Source organism: Pleurodeles waltl, chromosome 1_1, assembly GCF_031143425.1.
Source record: "Pleurodeles waltl isolate 20211129_DDA chromosome 1_1, aPleWal1.hap1.20221129, whole genome shotgun sequence".
NCBI lineage: Eukaryota > Metazoa > Chordata > Amphibia > Caudata > Salamandridae > Pleurodeles > Pleurodeles waltl.
Genome location: NC_090436.1, coordinates 639065398 through 639092400, shown reverse-complemented (window position 1 = coordinate 639092400; position 27003 = coordinate 639065398). Strand labels below are relative to the sequence as shown.

Sequence of the window (27003 nt, the reverse complement as noted above, 5' to 3'; positions counted from 1 at the left end):
TAAGGTTCAGTACTAGCTTCCCCTCTTGGTGCCTTCTGAAGAATGTGGACTACAGTTATTATTCATCAGTGCAGAGGTTCTCCGCTGAGATACAAAACGCTAGTTTTTGTCACCATGTTCTTTTGTACAGTCCTTACAAGGTGAAATCGGGGTTTCTGCAACCTGCGTCTTCAAGATTGCTACGCTCACATACGTCATCTCCGTTTTGTGTATGAATCATACATAGTTGACCCTTGGACGCACTGTATTGGTCACATCACCTTCCCAAACTAACACGCCCTGCTTGCTTGTCTGGCACTGTGAACGCGGCATTTTTCTTTCTCCGATGCCTCCAAAATGAAAAACGCTGCAGAAATCACTGTAGGAAACTGAAAGAAAAATCGGGTAGGGTTCAGAGATCACAAAACAGGCCTGCCAATAACTAACAGCTAAGTGCACTTTATTGATACGATATTAAGAGTTTGACTGTACTTCTCTACAGCACAGCAGCTAAATTGGCTGACTCATGCAAATCGAAATATGGAATAATTAATTTAGACACACTGGAGTCAGTGGAACCAGACATTGGCATACAGAGTATATATAAAGCTAATTAAATACTGGTGACCCCTGCCAGGTCATACAAGGTGTTCCCCTAGTGCTGTGAACAGCCCATTGCAGATGATGACAGCAAGTGTGTATCATTTAGGCATTTTTCAGGCACAAAGTTTGCCTCCTCTTTTTTGTAATTGATATCAGCCTTGACGATGTTGTGTTTAGAAGGCCTTAGAGACCGTCAAAGGTCGCTCAGTGAGGCTTTTGAGGTTGTCATTTACAGTGTAAGTTCTGGGTTGGTGGTGTCCAGATGATCCTATGTTCTCCGCTCCTGTACAGACCCACTACCTTTAGGAGCGAGTGACGGGAGGTCCCTGTGGGAAACAGTCACAGGAGGAAGTGGCTGCAAGACGTACTCCTGCTATATTGTCCGTGTTATATTACATGACAACAATATCATGGACTTAGCTACTACTTCACAAAATAACGGATGTGGATGTAAAATTACTTTTTATAAATTAACTGTAACAGTGTAGAGGTGGGCAGTGTACTGCATGTGATATTACAGGAGATTGATATTATTGAACTTGAGATGCTGCCACACGATTGCCTGCAGGGCTTCTAAGGTCACACCCCTGTACTGGCTTGAGTAGGGTGACATTCATTATATTGCACAAAACTGGGTGACATGGAAAGGCTGTACAGACGCGGGGGAGACTGGCAGTTGAGTAGACTAAAAATCCACTGTTGGGACCTGTTTGACCACATGGGCATATCATTAAAATCAGTATTACAGAGCTGGGCAACAATAAAGATCAGTTATCTTCAGGTGGCCCCTCAGGGGTGAATTTACATTCGGCAAATACGGCAGGAATATTTTCTGGGTTTTGTGACTGGGAAGAGGATTGTTGATGTGGATGGGCAGGAAAATTGTGTGGAGCTGGGTAGGAAGGCTTAGTGTGTCTGGATCTCATGTGCAATGTGTTGGTAAATTTGAGGTGAGCAGAAGGAATGGCTTTTGTCACCATTACTAAAAGAATTATTGGTATTAGCATTGAGTAATAATAGCTATTCAGTTTCCTGCTCTTTAATTTTCCTGTTAAAGTTTTAAGATTTATAATGACTAGCAGCTCTATTACCTACAGCTCTGTATAATAACGGTTCATTTATGCATGGTTGCAATGCACAGTAAATTATTCCCATGAACGGACTCTACAGTATTATGTAATGTTTCCCATTCTCAGGTTTAGCCATTTTTGTTTGCGTCCTCTGTTTGAAAAAATATTCTTGCGCTAATGTGTATGCACAATGTTATACTAAAGTCTGACCAAACAAAAGCCCTGATTTAGAGTTTGGCGGGTGGGTTACTCCTTCACCAACGTGACGGATATCCGGTCCACAGTATTACGATCTCTATAGGCTATTATGGGATTGTAATATGGTGGACGGGATATCCGTCACATTTGTGACGGAGTAAGCTGTCCACCAAACTCTAAATCACGCCCAAAGTTCCTTTATAACAAATAGTGAACTGCACATCGAACACAACATAAAGCAGGGCAACAGTAGACAATTTGGCTGGGGAATCTGCAAACTGACAACTTAAAGGTTACTGTGACATCACGAAAAGAAAGCACATGTGGTCAGCAAACGCCAGCAGAGAACAAACACTTTATGTGATTTTTATATACAAGTAAACCAAAGTGCTAATCATAAATTTCTGCCATCAAGATAATACAAAGTTGAGTTGTTGCTGTTGGGATATGTTATGTAGAAAGGAAAATACCATTCAATTTAGTAAGGAAGAAACACTTAAAAATATGAAGTTCGCTGCCATTGAAAAAAGCGTTGTACAGCAGGGGTGGCTCCTCTGCAATGGCAGAGGAGCGTTGCCCCTCCGGCTAAGAGTCAGAAGCAGAACAATAAAAGGATACTTCACTATCATTTTATTTTTCTGCTGCTGTCTCAGCCAGTATTTGGAGGGAGGGCTGGGGCTGGGCCATGGGAGGGGGGAGGAGGAATGGAGTGCACTAACTGTGGAAATGTGTTTGGCCGGCCGTCTTAGCCCGGCCAAACACACATGCACACTTGGGTTTCTCCAACCCAGCTGTGTTGAACAACCAGGCTGGAGAAACTGCACAGACCCCAGGTCAGTGTCTGAACTACAGTCCAAGCTGCTCAGACCAATCCTGATGCTGCTTTCATGCTAGGTTTAGCATGAGAGCAGCACCAGGATTGCTGGGGAGCCTGTGTTGTGTCTCAGTGAATGCAGAGGTGCAAGGCGGCAGGACACGGCAGCGTTGTGAACGGCAGTGGCCGCCACTGTTGTGCAGGACTGCCCAATGCAAAGTTGAAAGGAAGGTCATGTATCATAATGTCCATGTCTTTGTATGTGCTTATTTGTGTAAGGTATTAGCAGAGCATCAATCTAATTATATGTCAACAGAGGGTGATAAATTATTATGAAAGTGTATAGCTCACCAAAGGGTGTAATTTGAGAATACCTCCTCAAAAATTCACAGGCGTATGTGCAAATCTGCATTATTAGGGATCGACTTTGTACAGGAACCTCTCTGGGTTTCAAATATTTGATATATACAGTAAGATTTTAAGAATACGCCACCATTGAACATTATGGTCAGTAAGGATAGGATTATCTCTCTCCAGGTCATTATGGACACAGTTTCCAGTTATTCAGTCCTGGATTTTTTTGCGAATGTCTTAGGCATTCTGGCTGTTGCAGTTTTTTTGCTTCTATGAACTAATAAGACTAACAAACCTGAATCAATGATTTGTAGATGAAAGGTTCAGGAATGGGAAAAAATATATTTTTCTATCAATCCTTGGGAAATTCATTACTTTATTTTCTAGGAATAATCTTGAGAATGCTCTCGAAAAAAAATAATTATAGAAGAGAGATACTTTATATAATAAGTAGCATGTTAAAGTACCTCAAATGCAACAGTGTAAATTAAGTGCTTTTGAAAAAATCCCTTCTGTTGTCACACATTATAGGGGACCTAACCAAGAAATGCTTATTAATTACAAAATGTCAACAACACTTAAGAGTAAAACCAGAAATCACTAATATTAGGTTTTGTGGAAAAATGTAGATTTCTTTGGAGAAATTTTGAAAATATATCGTTTTGGAATCACTATTTTTTGAAGGCCCTGAACTTCAACCAAAAAGCAGATGATAACTGTTCATACACCTGCTGGCATCATCATGTTATGTGTAACCTCAGCATCCACTCCTAGTTTTTAATCCAACGGCAATTTGCAATCTTGGATATCTGATGTTTAATTTCAAACTTCCAAAGGGTAAAATTCAACTACAAACTCCTGAATATATAGTATCATTGTCCAAGACGCCAAAACCTGGCTGATAGTGCTACATACCATGGGCTATCTGGATTGGCATTAAGAATTCCCTGGAGGGATGTTTGCGAAGACAACACCAAACCACAAGATTTATAGCAAAGAAACCAGCAGACATGGATAACAACCTCCTCATTTGGTTAAATTGTATGATATTGAACAAATTACTTTGCACCTTTGGCTTCATTCCCTTCCATAGCAAAATTAAAATGTGCTTCTTTTTTGTAATGTGTGACACACAAGGACTGCACCCATGCACTATAAGTTGATCCAAAGTTTGCTCAAACATCAGAAATTTTCCCAATCAAGATATGAATAATTCATCCATTTCTCTGTGTTCTTAGTATTTTAGTTCTTATATTTTTGTTTCTTCTTATCATAAACGTGGGAATACAGGTAAGGAATACAAAGAAAAATAAGGAAAACTGGAGGAACTATTCACCCCTTGGACAACTTGAGAATTCTGAGGCTCCACATACCCATGACCGAGATAATTTTTGTATTCTAAACAGTGACAATGATGGGTCCAATATTTTTACATTGGTGAATAACGTATCTTAAAATATGAAAATGTCACTGGTCAGACATTTTCGTCGAATTGCACTAGGTTTCAGTGAAAGAAGGGTGCATCCACAGCTCTACAACACCTGAATGCACATCATGTAGTCCAACCTGATGAGTGACTTTGCACTGCCTGGTAGTGTAGAGAAAAATAATTAAACTATCTTTCAAAACATGTTCAAAGTGATCTGAGATTCACACCACCCATGGCATCTTAGCATGACCTAAACAACTCCAACAATTTCAGCTTAACCTCAGAAATATATTGTTTAATGGCAAAGAGTAAGCATCCACTACTGACATCTGCATGACCTGCAGGTCACAAGTCCAAATCCCAAGTAGGCCAACCGAGACTTTCAACCTTCTACTTATGTTTAAACTACGGTATTATACATTATATAGAAACCAAGCTACTAGCAATAACAGGGAAATATTACCATCATACTGTGTGCTCCAAAAGCTTAGGCCTGAGCTCGAATGAAAACAGAGTTTAGTGGATATCATGAAGTCAACCTGGCCTGTTGACAATTTTGTTGGATGTGCAATTATTGTTTGGACCTTCGGTTATACAGGAACAACAGGATCACAGCACAACCACCACTGCCTAATTTGAGCTAGTGGTTGCCAGTGGGAGTAACTAGCACAGATTATTGGGGACCAGCACTTATTTTCTTGCATTAGACATTGATTCAGGACAAGAAAGGGAAAAGCACATAAAATTGAAAGACGTACAAAAAATGTCACTAAGGGGGAAACCAGGAACCTGCTGGAGTACAATCCTGGTATTCAGGAGCCAACATTTATTAGAACATGCTGTGGGCTTCTGAGCAGAGCTTTGGGCACCTGCCTTTATTCTTTTACACATTAAGCACTAGCATCTACCCTTCAGAGCATTCAAATTGAGGTAGAAGTCCTCATTGCCCCGGCCCAAAATCAACACCAAGTCCTTGTCAATTGGAACTGCTCCTCCTAATGGGCACAGAGATCATCATGTTAATTGCCATTTTGGTATCCTACCTCTTCATGGTCTCATCATCTTGGTGCATATGACAGTGGAGCTTCAATCAGCAGTGCATTTTTAAGTGATAAATAGCATACTTACAAAGTAATGCTGTATATTACTCAGCTTAGCATTCTCAATATTTCACTGGAATATACAACAGTCTTTGTTTGTCTACACACCTATAGGGATTTAGAGGTATTTTGGGTTTGGTTGATACTACTAAATTTTAGAGGCAATCCGTATCCCTCTAGAATTTTAGTGTCTCCTATGCCCATCACAAGTATAAATATATTGCAGGGACGCTAAGATCCTAGTAGTTGTCGGGTGCCCCACAGTAACCAAAATCCAATATAACACAGTATAAAGCTGTGATATGAGAAAACCACGTTAAAACTCCAAGCATATATATTACAATAATCTGTGTGACTTCTGGGAGGCACTAGTGAGGGTGTGGTCTTAACAGGACAGTTTGGATCTAGTTAGTGCTCGTGCACAGGAGGTGTAGGGAGCTACCAATCTAGGCAAAAGATCAGTGTCAGTTTAGAGATAGATTGACAAAGCCTCGCTGCACTTCCTTGCGTTGTATCTAGAGCAACAGTTGAAGGATCTTCGGGCCACATGTATGATTCTGGCCCATTGCGATTCGGTAATTGCGATTTTTAAGAAATCGCAATTACCGACTCGCAAAGGGCCATGTATCACATTTGCGATTCAGTAATTGCGATTTCTTAAAAATCGCAAATGCAATTACTGAATCGCAAATTGCGATACTGGCCCCATTCGCAGCTATGGGCCTGTTGGCCCATAGCTGCGAATTTTTTGCATTTCCTAAATTGCGATTTCTGAACCAGAAATCGCAATTTGGGAAATGCAAAAGGCCAGGGGCCTAAGGCCCCCTCTCCTGCACCCCCAAAAAAAATGTTTTACCATGTAAAGTACACACATGCCAAAAGGGCATGTGTGCTTTACAGATTAAATTTAAAAATGCAGTTTTACTGCATTTTTTAATTTTGCACCAGGTTACCACCTGGTTGCAGACAATGGTATTTTGCATGTGCAAAATACCATTCTGCGAAAAATCGCAATTTGCGATATTTTGCAGAATTGCCTTGCGACATTGCGATTCGCAAAATCCAGGTCACAACGCAGAAAATCGCAATTTTTGCGATTTTCATTTTGTGGTCTGCGAATGCCTTTGATGCATTGCAGACCACGATTTTGCACTCGCAAACGGACGATTTCGCCGTTTGCGAGTGCAAAATATTTTGATACATCTGGCCCTTCCTTCTTAATTGCAGTATGTTGGTGCATATTAGCATGAAGTGGATTATAGCCTCTTGGACATCTGGGATTCACCTGTGCCTGATACGTTTTTTTACCATTTGCTCGGATAAGCCCAAACCAGCAAAATACCTAGTTGGAATTTTATGGAGAGGCTTTATCTCTCAGCTGGAATCAGAATGCTTAGGTACAGTTCAAAAGCAATTAATCGCTTAAGTTCAAAATGTGCTTTCATAAGGTGACCACCCTTCAAAGCCCATTCTGCCCTGGTGTAGCCGAAATATGACTATTTCATGATTTTAGCCTTGTCTCAAGACTTTGAGTTGTGATTAGTCCAGAATCCAAGACCTCCTACATTGTTTAAGATAGCAGCAACATAATTAAGCCACAGCAGCTTAGTTGAGCCTCTGTTTTCCACAATGTCCGAGATGAAAGATCTGTAGCTAGTTGCATTCTTGTTTGCCCAGAATTTGATCCAATCTAAGCAGGGCTTAAAGGAAACTAGGGGCTCTATCTCAGCAAGGCTTAGTTCAGCCTTTAAGGCCCTCATCAGAGAGACAGGACCTGGATGAAGTAGCTGCCTCAGGAATGTGTTTTTGTGGGGGTTTTTAATGTAATGCAGGTCCGGTGCCCCGATAATTCAGTGCCATAAGAAGCAGCCATCAGGACTTTTGCTTCTTAGACGCTGATGACCAGTTCAAAAGATCTTCTTCGGATCTTGTTTGCGAAATGGATTATTGCATCCAAACTTTGTCTCATCAAGGACTCGCTCTTGGAGATCTGGGCCAACAAAGACAAGTTCTCATCAAATTGTATGCCCAGATAATTGCAGTGATTTACTCTTTCTAACTTGACTCCCTGGATTCTAAAATGTGATCTCAAAATTTAGAATACCTAATACAATGACTTTTGCTTTAGAGATGTTTGTTATACATTTTTTGTTAGAGCAATGTTTTTCTATGCCCATGAGACGTTGATGTATTGATCGTTCTGTATGAGAAAGAATAATCACATCACCGGCAAAAACTAATATGGGCACGTTAGTGCCAACCTAATTTTGCGACATCAACACCCAAATCAATGAGAGTTTTGCCCAAGTAATTGATAAAGAGATTAATAAGCAAACAGGCGATAACACAGGGTTGCCACACTCCAGGATCAATGTTTATGTCATGAGAACATTTGCCTCTCATGCCATAGCAGATCCTTGCTGTGTTCCTCCTGTGTTAAAGCCGTTGGTTTCTCTAGAGAGGCTCCATAACATGATACTATTTACTAAATCAAATTCAAGTTTGAAGTCAATGAAGACCATAAACTCAATACAGTCAATAACCTTTTTGATTAGAATGTACTTCATATATAAGAAATAAAGCCTCATAGCCCGGTGTAAGATCCCAAACCCCTTTTAAAAATTAGCATGAAAATCGGAAAAGATTTCATTATCCTCCACCCTTTAAGCTATTAAGAAGAAACTTTCCATAGATTTTGACAGATGCCTCTAGCAGGGAAATAGGCCTATAATTAGCAGGGTCACATTGTGGGCCTTATTTTGCAGATAAGGATTATGATAGGCTTTTTCCATGAAGCCAGAGTTTCCAGTCGTAACCGGAAATCCTGTGTGAATACTGAAGTCCAGGTGGAAAGATTACACCTAGAGATGTCACAGAACAATTTAGCTAGTCTTTCTGGGCTTCTAGCTCAGAATCGCCCCACGTACTTCAGCATCCATGAATTCATAAGATTCACAGATGGAGTCTCCTGGAATTGCAGGGGTGGGGGTTATGGGAAGAGGCTTTGCAAGGGGAATCTTCCTGGGCAGATGGGTGGTTAGAATTATTTATGACTGGCATGTCCCTGTTCTTTATCGAGGTTGGAGCAAGGTCTCTTGGTTGGTTGATGGAAGCAAAATGGCCGGCCCAATCAATACCAGTTTCCAGATTCTTTCTTGCATCCCCATCTCACTAAATCCCAGAATTTAGTTGTGCTTTTTGCCTTAATTGTCGATTGTAGAAGAAGCCATACAGTATTCCTTAGTGGGGCTTTTTTCACTTTGATTAGATGCTTGCATAGCTTCCTGATGTGTTTCGTCCTTTTTGTAGGAATGCCTTTGGCTTAATGAGCATGCTAAAAGTTTCTTCAGGAGCAAGTGCTGCCAATCAAACCACTTCAAGGTTGGTTCGCTGGTTCTGCTATTCCAGCTGACATTTACTTTGGCCTCTATTGTGGTAGTCAGGGCCAACAGATACTCAATACCCTGCACAGCTCCCGTATTTTGTTTCCTGCACCTTAGTGCATGTGGCTGTGGGGCTTCAATCAACAGTGAATTTTGAGTGCTAAGTGGCATACCTGCAAAGTAGTGCTGTGTATTGCTCTGTTTTACAATCTGAATATGTCACTGGAATATGCAACAGTGCTCGTATTTCCACACGTTTATACAGGGAGTGCAGAATTATTAGGCAAGTTGTATTTTTGAGGATTAATTTTATTATTGAACAACAACCATGTTCTCAATGAACCCAAAAAACTCATTAATATCAAAACTGAATATTTTTGGAAGTAGTTTTTAGTTTGTTTTTAGTTTTAGCTATGTTAGGGGGATATCTGTGTGTGCAGGTGACTATCACTGTGCATAATTATTAGGCAACTTAACAAAAAAAAATATATACCCATTTCAATTATTTATCATTACCAGTGAAACCAATATAACATCTCAACATTCACAAATATAAATTTCTGACATTCAAAAACAAAACAAAAACAAATCAGTGACCAATATAGCCACCTTTCTTTGCAAGGACACTCAAAAGCCTGCCATCCATGGATTCTGTCAGTGTTTTGATCTGTTCACCATCAACATTGCGTGCAGCAGCAACCACAGCCTCCCAGACACTGTTCAGAGAGGTGTACTGTTTTCCCTCCTTGTAAATCTCACATTTGATGATGGACCACAGGTTCTCAATGGGGTTCAGATCAGGTGAACAAGGAGGCCATGTCATTAGATTTCCTTCTTTTATACCCTTTCTTGCCAGCCACGCTGTGGAGTACTTGGACGCGTGTGATGGAGCATTGTCCTGCATGAAAATCATGTTTTTCTTGAAGGATGCAGACTTCTTCCTGTACCACTGCTTGAAGAAGGTGTCTTCCAGGAACTGGCAGTAGGACTGGGAGTTGAGCTTGACTCCATCCTCAACCCGAAAAGGCCCCACAAGCTCATCTTTGATGATACCAGCCCAAACCAGTACTCCACCTCCACCTTGCTGGCGTCTGAGTCAGACTGGAGCTCTCTGCCCTTTACCAATCAAGCCACGGGCCCATCCATCTGGTCCATCAAGACTCACTCTCATTTCATCAGTCCATAAAACCTTAGAAAAATCAGTCTTGAGATATTTCTTGGCCCAGTCTTGACGTTTCAGCTTGTGTGTCTTGTTCAGTGGTGGTCGTCTTTCAGCCTTTCTTACCTTGGCCATGTCTCTGAGTATTGCACACCTTGTGCTTTTGGGCACTCCAGTGATGTTGCAGCTCTGAAATATGGCCAAACTGGTGGCAAGTGGCATCGTGGCAGCTGCACGCTTGACTTTTCTCAGTTCATGGGCAGTTATTTTGCGCCTTGGTTTTTCCACACGCTTCTTGCGACCCTGTTGACTATTTTGAATGAAACGCTTGATTGTTCGATGATCACGCTTCAGAAGCGTTGCAATTTTAAGAGTGCTGCATCCCTCTGCAAGATATCTCACTATTTTTGACTTTTCTGAGCCTGTCAAGTCCTTCTTTTGACCCATTTTGCCAAAGGAAAGGAAGTTGCCTAATAATTATGCACACCTGATATAGGGTGTTGATGTCATTAGACCACACCCCTTCTCATTACAGAGATGCACATCACCTAATATGCTTAATTGGTAGTAGGCTTTCGAGCCTATACAGCTTGGAGTAAGACAACATGCATAAAGAGGATGATGTGGTCAAAATACTCATTTGCCTAATAATTCTGCACTCCCTGTAGAGACTTAGAGGCACGTTGGGTTGGTAGTACTAATTTGTTTGACGCAACCCTTATTCCATCGAATTTTAGTATCTCCTACGCCCATGACAGATACATTACAGGGACGCTAAGAACCTAGTAGTTGTCAAGATAATCCACAGTAACAATAATCCAATAAGTGCAGTATGAAATCTTTCTTCGAAAAGTGTTGTGACACTCATTGGGCTTGGGTCGACTATGTAAAACTGCTAAATAAATAAACTCGTTGCACATCAATTTTCCATCTTACTAAGCATCACAGGAAGCTGCCACTAACCCATCCATGGAACTGTTTTGTGAATAAACATCTATTAAATTGAAAGTACAAAAACACAATTGTCCTTCCAATCAACTATAGGTGCAGGTCAGTCCTGATTGACAAAATATATCTGAGGCGGCTCACATATGCGTTTATTCATATGCTTTTCAACAACTGCTAAGTGTAGGCCCTGTGCCCAATTAGGCTGTTCATTGCTCTATGTACAGCTGCATACGGTTACATTGTTTTCGGACGCATAAATCACCAAATGCTAATGATAATAGGGTAATGGGCAAGCCAATAAAAGTGCACCAAAACCAGAGAATAGCAATTATTAAATTCCGTGGTTCACATTACTAACTCATTTAGGATGTTAGTGTGAGGTAATACCGTTATCAAGAAAGACTGATTTAATGTCCATGCAAAGCAGAACAAAACCACACACATGCTGGCTAGGTAACTTATGTCAATAAAGACAAACGTGACTGCTTGAATAGATCACTACGATTCTGCATTATTGTACTAACACATCACGCAAAATATAACAATGGTATTACATATAGATAATTAAAGCAAATGGTGTCAATTTTATGCTGTACCCTCCGTTCTGTCTAGAAGGTGCTTTAGAAGGTACTTCTTTGAGCCACGCACTGGATTAGGCAAAGGAATATGCTGAAGGCCAAATTTATTAAATTTTTACACAACGCAGCAAGGGACGTTGCTTCACTGCATTGCTTCAAAGGGAGGGAGCAGAAATGCAGAATATCTATCAATATGTGGCCCATCTCTGCGCCATTTCCTCTGAGATATGGCGCAGTTCTGCTCATTCGTAGCCCTGTCACACTTCTTAATGCCTAGCGCTAGCACATCAACCTTGTCCCAAGATGCAAGGGTGCCTAAGTGGAGGTCAGAATAATATTTGTGCAGGCCCTTCTTTCAGGGACATGCAGATGTCATTCTGGACAGAGATTTACCTTGTGATTAATTGGAAAAAGAAGTATACATCATTTTTGATCCAAGAATCACTTAAGGGGAAACGTAATGTTAATTTAAATAGAACACACCAAGTTTCTGAATCACATACCCAGTTGCCTAACTTTAGGGATATAAACCCTAATGTAAGAGGGCCTAACGCCACTTTAGCGCCGCCTTAGTGTCATTTATTTATGCTAAGGTGGCGCTGAGGTGGCCTTTTCCCCACGTCATATTTACAAAGTGGTGCAATGCATGCATTGCATCACTTCATAACCCTTTGTGCTACATTATGTATGAGCCATGCATAATGTATGCAAAGGAGGCGTTACCCTGTTAGGTGGGGCCGAATTTCTGTGTCATTTTTTGGGCTCTTTTAACGCTCAGAGCAGGCGTTAAAAGGGGGCACACCATCGGTTACAATGGGCCCCTATGTACTGTTCAGGGTTAGCGCCAAAGTTTTGGTGCTAACCCTGAACAGTACATAAATAGAGTAAAAAATAATAACGCTATTGCCCCCTACCCTGCGCCATGGTGCGCCATACCTTAGAGACGGCGCACACATGGTGGTGGTCGGGGGGCCCTAATAGGTGCAGGGAAAGTGGCACTGCACTAGGTGCAGCACCACTTTCCTTAAATCTGCCTCATAGTTGCTTTTGGCCCCCACCTCAGCTCGGGCATAGAGAACCAGAGCCACTCATGACTGTTCGGGATGTTTGCACTGATTAGAAAGGATTTAGAATAAATGCTCACACACAGCTAACATTGTGCAAAAGATTAGTACTGCCCCATGACAAGTGAGATTAGAAAGTAGTACAATGTCTGAAAAACACCTCCTAGCCCATGAACATGAGATGCAATGGACCTGATGTACAATATTACTTATTCTAGAAAATGCATATAACAGATGTGAAATGTATCTAAAAGAGGGCACCTTATATACAATTTTCCCATTAGGAAGGTGTCCCTTCCACATAAAAACTATTCTTAGAGGCTTAGCTCTCTTTGTATGTATGCTGCAGAATGCAGTACCTATGCAAAGAGGAAATAACAAGAAATAAAGATATTTCTCTTCATTAAGCTAGTCTTGGATAGGCACACCATTTTGGTGAAAACCAATTGTTTACAGACTTTAGTAAATATGGGATTGCCTCAAAATACATGAGTGGCTGCATGAGAACATCCAGGCCCCACCCATGTATCACCTCCCCGATGCAAGGTAACACAAGTCTCTGCTTTGCGTTTCTTTTGGGACAAAATCCCATGTAAAGTCACAAAAATCTTGATTTAAGTGGCTTACGTGGCTTGATAAATCCAAACATAAATTTTGTGTCGGGCTGCCTCACAAATGTGGCACAACCCTGCTGCAAAGTCTTAGCAAATCTGGGTCTGAAATCATTTTTCAGGTGCGCTTTTTAAAAAACATTTTGAACATTTCTGCTGGTAAAACTGCTTTGGGAATTAGCTACACTGCAGTCCAGACAAGTTTTCCGGCCACCAGCGAACCCTCTGCCATGTATGCCCCTCCGGCTAAACTACAGTCTCTACTGCCCCTTACCCACCTTCCCCATCATCCTCCCTCCTCCTTTCACCCTGCAGTGGCAGCACCCCTCAACTCACACTCAGGGCCTGTAATAAATGTGAGCGATAATCACCACAGATACAGGAATACCTAAAGGATTTCTGCCCTGTAAAACTGGGTCTGCATGGTTATTCCCCATTCTGTGGAGATAAACTTGTAATTGCATGCTACTGGTCGGGTATTACCACATTGTAATGATTTTTATGAGTGCACATTTAGGAGCTCGCAGGTAGCTTGCAGCTCCTAAACAGGTCCTTAGTGGGGAACCAAAAAGTGTGACTTACTCCACCAAAGTCAATAATTTCTCAAGATAGTCTACAGCAAATCTTCAGAAAAGCAATCAACATTATTCGTACAGCCCCTTCTTTCCAGTACAAGAATATGTAACTACCTAGTGAATAATTGGGAAAAAATACAGACGTCACGATTGGCCCAAGAAACATAATACTAATATAATAAGAACCAACCAAATTTCTGAATCACATACCCGGCCGACTATCTTTAGGCATACTGAACTGCTCCTGGCCCCCCTCCAGTTCAGGGCAAAGAGCACCAGAGTCGCAAAGAAGCTGTTTCCCTGCAACCTAAGCTTCCCTTCGGGATTTTTTCACCCATTAGAAAGGATTTGCAATAAATGTTCTTACACAAGTTACACTGTAGCAGAAATAGCACTATCCCAAAACCAATGATAATAAAAAGCAACATAATTTCTGAAAATCACCTTCTGGCCCATGAACATGAGATGCAAAAGACCCACTGTATAATAACAATTATTCTAGAAATTGCTGATAACAGACGTGACATTCATAAGAAAAAGAGAAAACGTATACTCTAATGTCCCCTTAGATCTTTGGTGTAGGTATGTGCTTCACTGTTTTGGGGTCAATCCATAAAGACTTTTCAATTGCTGTGCCAGACTCACTGCTGGAAAAAGATATAATTTAATCAGACAGAACTGAACTGTGATTCACAGAGCAACAAACGTCTAAATTATACATATGTAAACTCAAGAAAATCTAGGTTTAGAAAATGCATGATCATTGCGTAACTATTGTCTGACTAAGGTCCAAGTACAAGTCTATGGCTGTGGAGTATCAAGGGGCCTCATCCTTAAAAAGACAAGGTCAGTGGCGCAGTTAAAGATATACAGTGTGTGAGAAATCACAAAATTGACTTAAGGAGTCTTCATGAAGGTTTAGGAATGGTCCTACACATACACAAGCTTTGGAAAATGATAGTTTGCAATTAAACGGACCTGATTTAAACTGAATAGAAAGGAATAGAAAGGCAGAATATGTGTTGGCAGGATGATCCATCTTTGACTTGATAGGGGGTTGAAGCTGTCACCTACCAAACCTGCACATCAGAAAGGCTTTGCCTGAGCACCCTCACAAATGGTTTGACACTAGTTTTAGTTTCTCCAGCCGAGCTGCAGCCAGAACAGGGAGGCAGGTAATTCCAAACACCTCTAGGGATGGAAACCTTCAGACCCTTCTCCTACTTCAAAGCTGACAACAAGTATAAATATTGGGCCCTCAGACCTAACTCTTGAGTACAATCCTGCATACTACAAAAAACTGTTGTGCTGCTTTGCTGCAGGAAGGGCTTCCACTCTGCTGCCCTGTTGCCAATCTACCCGCTGATCTGCTTACTGAGAAGGAAGACTTGACCTGCACCCTTCATCCCAGGCTGAAGTGACTCCAAGGGTCAGCTAACTGACCTCCTGTTCTGAGCTGCAGAGACATAACAGAGGCTCCCCTGTATCTGCCCCCATGACCTGTTGCCTGGACTACAACTGGACCTTCCTGAGCACTGGTGGCCTCTCCTGGAGTGCATTCTTGATCCCCAAGAGGTATCCCTCAGATCCTGGACCCTTGGTGTGGCATCAGTTAAGCTCTGCCTTCAAAGAAAGGAAAAATCCTGAAGTTTTGTGTTCTTCATGACAGGACCTACACTTGCCAGGATCTTGCCACCTGTGCTGCCTGCCAACATGAAGCTCCGGGGTACACCAGCTCTTTGTGCAACAGTGACCATCAGCAATGCCCAGCAACATGATATCAGCATTTCGCACTACCGCACTGACAGCCCGCTCTGACCGCCAACATAAACCTACAGCAATGACTGTCTGTGACATCTGCCAGGTTAATCGCACTACAGTGAAGACAGTTTGTGACTCCTGGCCTGTTTTTAGCACTACAGTTGTGACCTTCTCCCAGACACTCTCCCAGACCATATTGAGAGGGGTTGTATATTGTTTGTAAGTTGTATTTTAATACACATTTGTAATTTTATAACTGTGTGCATAATGGTCACCAGTTTGTGTGCACTTGAATAGACCGGTGTTGGGTAAAGTGTAAAGCCAATGTTAAAGGGTAAAGTCTTCATCAGTTCATTGGGAAAAACATGCCAGATTTCATAGTTTGATCTGTTTATTATGAAACGTGTTGACAAAGCCGGTAGGCCTGATCTACTTTATTTTAAATAATTTTGTTTAAGATAATATGCTTTTAAGGATGGTTTGTTATTACAATGTGGTAAAGCCTGTAGGTAGGTACTTTGCTACTTGGAATTTCACAGATTACTGTTGTAGGAAAGGGTTCTGGTGCGATCTACCAGAACAAACTGTGATAATAGAAAGTATGCACAACAATAATCCTTATCATGCTCTGTAAGAAGAAATAGTATTTTGCTTTGCCAACTGCAGTTTTATACATTTGTAGTTTTGTGACTGTATGCCGGATGGTTGCCTTGTGGAATGGTTATGCTCAGTACAATGGGTATACGTTGGTTATGGTGATGAGCCAATGATAAAGGGTGTATGCCTGATTGTTTGTTATGAAAAGTTACTATAAAGGTAGTAGGTCTGGCATTTTGATTGCTAAAAACATAGGTTAAAGCCATTAGGCATTTAAGGGAGAATTGTTGTTTCTTTGAATTAAAGTCTATAGAGTTGTTTGTTACATGGAATCTCATAGACTACCTAAGTAGGAAAGGATTTTGGTGTTGGTTACTTCTCTGACAATCGATGAGTATAGAAGATTTGCACTGTGAGAATCCTTGTTAATCCCTGTTTTGAGAGATACTATGCTGCTTTGCTAACCGCAATTTTGTGTACATTTGCAATTTAATGACTGTATGCCTGATGGTTGCCTTGGAGGAAAGCTTACACTCAGTACAGCAGGCCTGAGTCAATTATGGTGACAATCCAATGATAAAAAGTGCAGGCTTAATTGGTGTGCAGGAAATGTTATGTTCAAAGCCGTTGGTATGTCCTGTTGTGTGGAAGGTAAACAGCTCTTAAAGGTTGATTGTTATTACAATGTGCTAAAAGCTGGGTCTGATCTGTTTATTATTAAAAGGCATGATAAAAACATCAGGCTTAACAAATTGATTGTGAAAAGTGAGAGAAAGTGGATTAATAGTTGGACTGGATGGTAGTCCCCCACAAGTTATATAGGCACTATTTTTGCCATTCCAGTAAAGGTTTCAGTAACTGAAACCTGAGTTCAGCCCCTGGTAGCTATGGAACAGAGCAGATAGGCTTTGCTTAAGAATATGTGTAAAGGATTTAGAAGTACCAATACAGTTAAAAAGTTGAAACACAATAAAACTCCTACTCTAATTCATAAACATAGAGAGCATTTTAATGAACAAAATGACACCAAAATGACAAGAAAATGCAATGAGAAGAACCAGAGATATGACTTTTTAAACTTTTAAATACAAATAGTGTCATAATGTGCTAATTGCCACATGCCGGGCAATTGGTCACATGAGAACAGGATAAAGGTATGGTTTAAGGCCAACTAGGATAAAGCACGGGTCGGATATGAAGACGAGGTTGGTCCCATTGAAAGAGTTATTGTGTTTTCTTAGAAACAGTTCTGGATGAAAACGGATCTTTTATGAGTTTGTTGGTGCTGACAGCAGTAGGCGGAAGTCTAAGATGGGCTTGATGGAGAAGGATAAGGTCCCAATGGGGTCATTGACAAAGGCAGGAGAAGTTCAGGTTTCCATGTCCTTGAGGTAATTGGCATTGATCTGGTCCTTGTCAAGAAAGCTGCAGGATGGAGTAGAAACAGCCTTGCATAGACTTTAGCTGAAGGTACAGAGAAGTCAGAACCACCAGTGATGTACCCTTGGTGGATCAGCAGGCAGGTTGGTTCCAGTCTCTCAGTCTCTGTTCTCCAGGCAAAGTGTTTGCAGAAAGTGCCTACGTCCCAGGTTGAGAGTTTAGGCAGGAGGAGTAAACTCTGACACCAGCCAAGGGTTACAGAACCTCAGGACCAACACCTTGCTGGGGTCAGGACTCACTCTAGCAAAAGCCACAAGCAGGGTCCATGGTAGGTCCTGATTAAACTGGTCAGCTGCGCTTCTTCCGGGAAAGTGGGCTTCATGCAGTCTTTGTGTCCCTTTAGCTTTACAGGAGGTCAGCCAACTGATTCTTTCAGTCCACTTCTTTATCCTGGTTATACATGGGAGTAGGACCAGCCTTTATGGTTCTCCTCACAGGCCTCAACAGCAGGTGCCATCCTTCTTTTGTCTTCTACAGGCCCAGCAGTGTTCAGAAGGTGCCCAAGGGTGCCATAATTATGCCTGGCACTAGCCTGTGGGTGGGGGTGACTCTTGGTCCCTCCCTGATAAATAAGCAGAAAGTTCTCAGGGATAACCCAACCCACTTTTGCAGCAGTTCCTGTGTGCCCTCCTGCACACAATCCCATTGTACCCCTCTCTAACTAAAAGCACCATGGCATAACCTTTCCTCCCTTTTGCAGAGTTCCTGTGCTCACCCAAGAGGTGTGGCCAGAGAAATTAGTAAATTCTCCCATGTGGTCACTTAAAACTGGTTCTGGGGCAGTCCCTCTTCCACTGGGATTGGTACATGGCTGAACCTGGCTGGCTAGAAGGACAATGGAGGAGGCGGGCCCAGGTGTGAGCTAAATCTGCTTGTAAAATAATTAAGTTCCTGGGCACTAACAAGGTGGTCATCCTGTTGGAGGAACAGGACACCTCTCCACACCTAAGTCCTTCGTCTCAGCTCTGGAAGACAATTCACACCTAATGAAGGAGTTATTCAAATCCTGGATGACAGCTGGAAGCTCAGCCAAGTTGGCTTCTAGTAGCTTTAGGCAGGCTGACAGTCATTTTTTTAAAGTACCTTTTACCAAATATTTGTTACAAATCCAACTTTACCAATGAATTGAATTTGTAATAAATAATTTTAAAAAGCCAAGAATTACCTTTTTAACTGGTTCCTAGGTGGAGATAACTTTATTACCTTTATTAAAGCACCCCAGTTTTTCCCTATGAAACAGCTAATGCTGCTACTGTGGAAATAGCATTTAGGGCATTGTCACTGTGAGGACATGTTTTAACATTTTACATTTCCTGCTTTTAAGTACCTTATGGGCATTTAAAGCCTACTTAGGGGTAACAGTAATATTTAAAAGGAGGTCTATGCCTGTTTGAAGGGGTTATCTTGACAGGTCTTATTTGCAGTTTAAACATGCACAGCCAACATACTGACAGGAGGACTGCAGTCATGTCTTGCAATGTCACTTTAGTGGTGACACATTATGTGCTGCAGTGCATTGGTGGCATTTAACAAACAGGCCCTGGATACACTTTCTACCATGTAGTAGGTACTTATAGATAAGTTAAATATGCCAATTAGGTGTATACCAATGCAACATGTTTTTAGGGGTCAAAGCATATACACTGGGCACTGGAAAACCGTGCCCCAGTGTGCAGAGTCCAAAAACCAACAGACAAATCTAGCAAAAAATGTGGGTGACCACACAAAAAGAGGTGTTTAGCCACAAAAAGCATATGTTAAAATCAATAGGCCTACAAGGGTTGATTGCTATTTCCCTGTACTAAAGGCAGCAGGTGGGTGTTCTGTAACACAAAATGAGAGATTGACTCTGTAAGGAATAATTTTGGTGTTTGTTACTACCTCTGACAAACCCCAGGAGGAGAAGATTTGCACTTTAATAATTCTTGCTCGAATCTCTTCGTAGATGGCTGTCAGGATCTCATAATGAAACAAAAACATGAATAATAGATACATCTATACATGGATTTATGTACCCATAGAAAGAGGGCCCTAAAGTCCACTCTGTTCCGCCATTGATCTGTCTGAGTGTCATTTACACTATGCTTCCATCCATGATAGCAAACCTCCTTGGGTAATGGTTTTGTCTGTCATTGGCTCTTTTGCTCTGTGAATGATGGCATTTTCCCATCACCTTTGCTGTTCCACCTGAAAATGAGTGTGTTTCAGTATCTGGGGCAGGTGGCCAGCCCTTTAAAAAGCCTACAGATGTGTATTTTGTTATGTGGCATGTCACAGATTACCTTGGTAGGGAATGTTTTTGGTGTTGGCTACAGCCTCTGAGACACCCTAAAGGGGAGGAGACTTTCACTGCAAAAATTCTTGTCAGATTCTCTTCTTAGCTATCTCCCAGGATCTTGTAACACAAAATAATTGAATAATACATACATGTACATATATATATACTTATATATCCATATAGATACATAGAGAGCCATTGGACCAGCTCCATTCTGCCACTGGTCTGTCTGAGTGATATTTATACTATACTTTAATCCTCCATCACATTGTGCTGCATGGGATAATGGCTGAGTCTGCGTCAGTCATTGGCTGTATCACCCTAGAAATGACTGCATTTTATGATCACATGTGTACAACCACCTGAAAAGGAGTGTGCTTCAGTGTCAAGGCTAGTTGGCCTCTCATTTAGTTTTACATTTTCTCCTTTTATGGATACCATGTTATTTCTTTGTTTGTACTCTTTTTGTTTTGCTGTTTCTTAAGGGAATATTACAGCTGTCCCGGCAGTGGTAACTGCTCACTCGGCGTGTCATCTGCAATGCACTATATACCATGTGGCCTCTTCCCCTAAACCAGGAAACTGTTATGAAATGCTATCGTCCATAGTGTATCACTGTTTTACCATTCCAAGCTGGACAACATGTTGGTTCTAAATGTGTCTCCTATGCTTGTACTTTAAAAAAGCTATAGACTATTTAAATACATTTGCAAGACTGACACATGCTGCTATATTTAGTTTCGTTATTGCAAGCTTATGCCTCTGTGTTTAGACAGCAGCATGTTTTTATTTTTCCACTTCTATTCTGTGTGTTTTACTACAGTTGTGTCAGAGGGTGAATGCAAGAATGAGTCGGTGGATGGCTGAATGAATCGATGTGTGCAAAGATAAGTGGCTAAACCTAAGGACACAAAAGGTACTTTCATTTATAATCCAGATATATGGCATTGTCAGTGCTTGTTTTATACAGCTTTGCTCACTTTTACCCACACAGTGCTCACATAATAAGCGGTCACCACACGGAACATACAACCACTGGTGTTTCTACATTTACATATGTGCTACCTAGCACACTCTTTGGTACTGATTCGTCCATTTTGGGTCACTTTCAATGGTAGTACTGTAGGCAAACTTTGTTATCGTATTAGACCTGTCTTTTTAGTGCACTGTTCTGGCTTCATGCACATATTATCTGGCTTGGAACTTTTCACATAAAGTCCTCTGTGTTGCACTTTCGTGTAGCTATTAGACTTATGTGCATACCCTATACATGCTCTGCCATCCTGACACACTGGTATTATGTAAACGTTCAGCTATTCATTTAGTTGAAAATAATTTACTGTAATTGTTGTGCAGTCGTAGTGATTTGGTGTTATACTAGGTTGACTATCCTTTATTTTAATGGTCTTGTGTGATTCTTCATTTGATAAATGAATATTGGACTAATTTTTATTGCATCACCATTTTAATCATATGAATCCAGCTATGTTGTATATGATAATCTAGTGCTGAGGACGTTCAAGGGATAATGCCCCCACTTGACCAAACACGTGCTGGCTGAAATCTACTTAGGAAGAAATGAAACAAGATTGCTGTAGCCTGGACTTTAGGAGACACAAACTTTATTTAAAAGACTTCTGCAAACGTAGAGATTTATTACCTAACTGCATGTTTAGAAAGTACACAATTGTTTATGGACTAATGTGTTTAAGAGCAACATATTGTGTCATTTGTACATAGTCAAATAATGTAAATGTGACTGTTTTGAAACTTACACATGTAACAATTATGCAGTTGCCAAAGATGTGAGAAGTGGTGTAGCAATGATTGGTGCAGCTGGTGTAGAGGAGTCAGGGCCCAGGTAGGAGGAGCCCACTGCACCAGCAGCTTCACTGCTGTGTTCTTTAGGAGACCAGCTGGCCTGAAACAGGTGGGGTGATAGGACAGCAGTGGAAGAGCACTTGAATGTCTGCGTGCAGCCATCCCAGTGCAGAAGTCCTGATGCCTTCCCAGATGAAAAAATCATCGCCCATGGTGGAGGGAGCCTGGTAATGGGCTCAGAGGCAGGGGAGGCTCACATATAGGAACTGTGAGGTGAGGGCCCCTCAGCATTTACATCTTAGAGCAGCATCCTTCCGCTACCCCACATCTCTTCCGCCCCTGCCCTGTCCCCCATATTTCCTCTTTCTGCCTCCACTCAGTCTGTATCCTTGCCCGTCGTCTGCTGGCCCCAAGGCTTAAGAAGGAGAAAGTTACAGCTTGCTACTCCTAGGTCTAGAAAAGCAATGCTGTATGTGTTAACCCGTTGTACTTTGCATGAGCGGGTTTGGTTCCCATTCTCTTAACCCGTGACATTCAAGAAAGATGGCACGCCTGATAAAGGTAAGGGATCAGCAGCTCCTTTATTACTCACCCCACAGTGCTCTCAGAGCAATTACTAAATCTCAAACCCATGCAACTCTCATAGAACATCAGAATCTACAGAAAATGTCCCATCTGTGGAACCCAGCAATAGGTGTGTCTCTTGGCATGAGTGTCTGAATGTGTGTGTGGGGATGTGTGTGTGTGTGTGAATGCTCTCACATTTAACACCAATCCGTGCATATGGTCAGCAGCAATGGCTCTACTTGGCATTAGGTAGTCAGACTAGCTTTAAATGATCATTCCTCACGTGGTATAGGCAAGCCTGCATTTTGTGTTTATTCCTAGCATTGGATTGCAATTGCTAGCTTCTGGCGTTCATTGTTGGGGTGGGACCAAAATCTCTGGCAACAGTTAGCATTTGGCAACCTTTCCATGCATGGGATGCCCAACTCCGATATCTGGTGAAGATCCACGGCATATGATGGACTTCCAGGCACACTGCGATCATCTTACCATATACTAGACCTCGATGCTATTTGGTGACAACCCCTGGCATGTGGCACATGCTAATATATTTTATGGCCCTCCCTGACCTCCTTTGACTATCAATATGATCTGATGGTTATTGCAGCAAAGGTGGCATTTCGCTGTTACACTGGTGACCCATTGGGGCCATTATATGAATTACCATCCCTAAGGACTGACCCCCTGATCCCATCCTTAAAGGTTTCCAGAAATCAATTTGCTCCATTCTGTACCTATTTTCTGTGGAATGTGTCATATAACAAGCATTTGAAGGGTACAAACACGTGCAAGTGTCAATGTGCATGCACTCCTGTCAGCAGTCGTAGACAGTGTGCTATGCAATGACCTGCCTAGGCTCTCTTAAAAATGCTGTATTTGATGTTACATATCAGCATTATCAGTTTCCTGCAACACTGATCATCATTTTGAAGTCAGTGTGCATTGTCTAACACAGATGACGAGCACTAATCTACACTAGTTTATGCATAAATAGCTGTATGTGTCAAGCAGACCACGTGCCTCCAGAACATTCACACATTTTTCAGGTTAGTCTTCAGAAGACCTGCCAGGTGGTCACAAAGTGGATTCCCTTCCTTCTGAGTCAGCAACTTTGCAAATATATCATAACTTTTAGATGCCAAAGGTTTGAGAAAACAGGAAGGATAAAACCCTTGATCTTACAGAGCCGTGTTATCCTACTTTGCTGCTGCAGTGAAAGGATTTGCATATACAGAAACATCTGTTGCTTGAGTTGTAACGCAAAATCTATATATACTAGGGCCTGAGTCACAAAGGTAAATGTACAACTTAGTGTAAGTTTATAATTGTTTGCTATTCACAAAAAGGACTGTGGAGTGTCCGTACATAAGAAGATGTGACAGTTCTTCAACAGTAGGGCTCCTATACCTTACGAGAACGAACCAGCCAACCAGCTCATCTTTTAGGAAATTACATACTTTGAATTGGACAGTACCAATCTGTCTCGGAAGGGTAGCTCTACGTTACCGCCAACACTTCAGTGATGGGTTGCTGACAGTACCAGCACATCTCTCATTAAATTGAAACACAGCACTTCATTTCTCAGCATGAATAAAAAAATACTTGTAGTGGGACAGTGTCAGCAATCCTTGGATTGGATGCCCAGCGTTTAATGATACTGCTCGGGCGCTTATCAACAGGCAGTTGCACATTTACTGGAGTGGTGTCAGCACCTTTCAGCAGAGCTGGGGCACTTTTAATGGAAATTCTCTGCACTGCTGGGAAGGTAATTCTTACTCTAAGTCAGAGCAGTACCTTGATTTTTCATATCACATACTGGCATTTTAACCAGAACTGTGAAAGAATACCTGGTTACTATTTAACAGTGAATTGATATACACGCCTGCCATTCTATCGTCATTCCTCGTGTCCCGTGAGGGCACTACTAGTAGAAATGGAGTCCACGTAGAGGACTAGATTGATAAATCTTCAAATGCAGGAATGCTTAAAATAACTCAAGGACGATATGGACGGATATATAAATTGTTGATACTCATCGAGAAACGCTTAAAAGTGAACTCTGAGTGAGACAAGAGTGCCTCCTGCCAACACTTACTTATTCTGGCCCTGGTCGGTGTAGTGGGAGATGAAGAGCCCGACCAGCGCCCGGCTCAGGTGGCCCAGGTAGTGCAGCTGAAGTCGGTAGCGCTGACCGGGCCGCAGGGGCTCCAGCAGCTCCAGCACCAGGTAGTGGTGGGTGGCCGAGTGCCAGAGCCGCTCGATGCCCAGCTCCCGTCCCCGGCTCTCCTCCTCCAGCTCCAGCAGCGCCGCCCGTGTGATGTTCAGCTCCAGGCTGTGCAGCAGCAACACCGAGCCCTGCTCCTCCGAGCTGCAGCGCAGCGTGATGTTCACCTGCCCCGAGAAGGGGAACGCGCCCTGCGCGTCCGGCTCCAGCCGCGGCCACAGCTCCAGCTGGTAGTGCTCGGGCACCGGGCTGGGCGGCAGGCGCAGCTGGTTCCATATCCCGGGACGCTCGGTGCTTCCGCTCGCGGTGCCAGCGGCGTCCTGCGTGCTCGGCGGTGTCGGGGGAGCTGCGCTGCCCCCTGTGGTTTGTGCGCCCTCTGCCGCCGTGGCTGTCTCCTGCAGCTCTGCCGCCGTGGCTGCCTCCTGCAGGCTGCGGGCGTAGAGCGCAGCCAGCACTGCCAGCGCCAGCAGTAGCGCCCCCAGGAGCAGCGCCAGCAGCAGCGCCAGCGCCCGGCTCAGGTAGAAGCCGGAGCGAGACTTGGGACCCATGGTGCAGGCGAAGATCTCTAGTCCGACTATGTCCCCCGTGCGTGTGAGGGCCCAATCTGTGCACAGCAGCGCGGCACATGAAGGGGTGGAGAATGAGTGAGCTACCCTCCGAGGGTCGGCGTAGGCGGAGCTGGAGGTCTGGATGAAGATTGGGAGGGAGCAGGGGAAACCCAGACCGGTCGGGGAGGGATGTCTGCGAGTGTGAATTCCAGTAGTGATGCGAACCCCTCCAGCTCTGGTCCACATCTGCACCGTACACCCGCTGCCCTCGACTGAGCAACTCACGCAGTCCCTTTCACTACCCGAGCTCTCGTTATTCGAAGTTTTCAGAGCCCTTTAAGACGACAGTGGCAAATCTTCTACTTGGCCCAACCTTGTACCTCGTTAATACCCAATGTCCACCTCACTTGCAAAACTTTTGTTAAATAACTTGGCACTGCGCATACGTTGCTGGACCTGCGCTTCCCAAATGAAAATCACGGCTACCCAGGGCAGAATACAGTGTTCCTGTTTACACGCGTCTTAATGCCAAAGGTTTAAGGAGCAACACCCCAAAATGGAACACTTATCACTCCCAGTGCATTCTCGGACTGGGGCTACATTTAAATCTTTTTCTAACCCCTTAGCAAAGAGTGTGCAATTTCTGCAGCATTGAATAAAGAACCACTTCCAGCGAGCAACAGCCCAAAAGACAGGCATTTAGAACAACCGCGGACAACCGAAAATTCCCTACACCCTACTCTGATCACATGTTGGGGAAACCCGAGGACATTTTCAGCATGAATGCGGTAGCAACAATATTAATAGTTCTAGCCTACAAAACACATCTGCACCTCCCAAAGAAATAAGAACTATCCACCACTAAACCTAAGTCGCCGGCATCTGTTTACGGGTCCCCAAAGGGCGTGGATCGCGCACACGAAATTTTACATTAAGGAAATTCATAAAAGTAAGAAATTTGGGGAATCTTATTTTCCTGGAAGACAAAAGTTGTTCAATGGAATTCTGCACACATAATTTGCCGGCCTGAGTCCTGCTTTGGGAACAGCCTCTGTGGTACATTTCCTTTTCTAATTGTAAGATCAACTTAAAACATATGTCTTGGGATCCGAAGACTTAAGGAACATATAGATGTCCTTTTGCACTGTAAACAGAAATATCACTGGTAGAAAATGGTGTCTCGTGTTTACTTTCTCACTACAAACATCATTCTCATTCACCGCTTCTCAAGGCAACCTACTAGTATCGTTGTCTTGTTTGTAAATGTATTTTAAACTTCTGTTTTCCTAGGGGCAGCATGACGCACGCAAGCCTGTTATGGCGCCTAATTCTGTTGCTGCTTTTACTTTGGATTCGAGAGTTGTAATTTATTTGCAATGGAAATATTTATTCTTTTCGCAATGCTTTGTGTTTTCAAGACAAGAGAGAAAAAAAAAGATAATCGTTTGCAGATCCTGGCTCAGGCATTAAAAACTCAGTTCTAGGGAGAAGCAGCATTTGAATGTGAGGGTCTCTTTGAACGCCATTTCCTATTGCATTAAAAGTCCATTTCAAACCATGTACGCATTTTTGCCTACCTACCAGGGAGAATTATGTGCTGATAGATATGTGTCTAGAAAATAAAATAAATATCTTGTTTCTAAACAAGAAAGCATCACATAAAAGAGTAATTTAAAACACATGGTTACATTCACATCTGTTATCTATCAAACGACCCTGATATGTTCATTGAGGTCACCAACTTTTCTAAGGACTCGAGTTTTTTGGACCTTAAAAGTCTCATATCATGCTATTTCGTTTCCATATATAAACTTACCAATAAAAGTGGCTATTGTGGCAATTAACTTGTATGCATCCCAGAGAAGGGTATAGTCTGTTACATGACATTACTGCACACGAGCT

General features: G+C 42.4%; 1 protein-coding gene across 1 annotated transcript in view; it reads right to left on the bottom strand.

Annotated features, from left to right (window-relative positions):
- The window catches only part of LVRN (laeverin), a 470465-nt gene extending 445043 nt beyond the window's left edge, over positions 1-25422 (bottom strand). Inside the window, exon 1 of the mRNA XM_069226651.1 lies at positions 24425-25422. Within this exon, the coding sequence (XP_069082752.1) occupies positions 24425-25347 (923 nt within the window). The 5' untranslated portion in view covers positions 25348-25422. The remainder of the gene's footprint in view (positions 1-24424) is intronic.
- Between the last annotated feature and the right edge of the window lie 1581 nt (positions 25423-27003).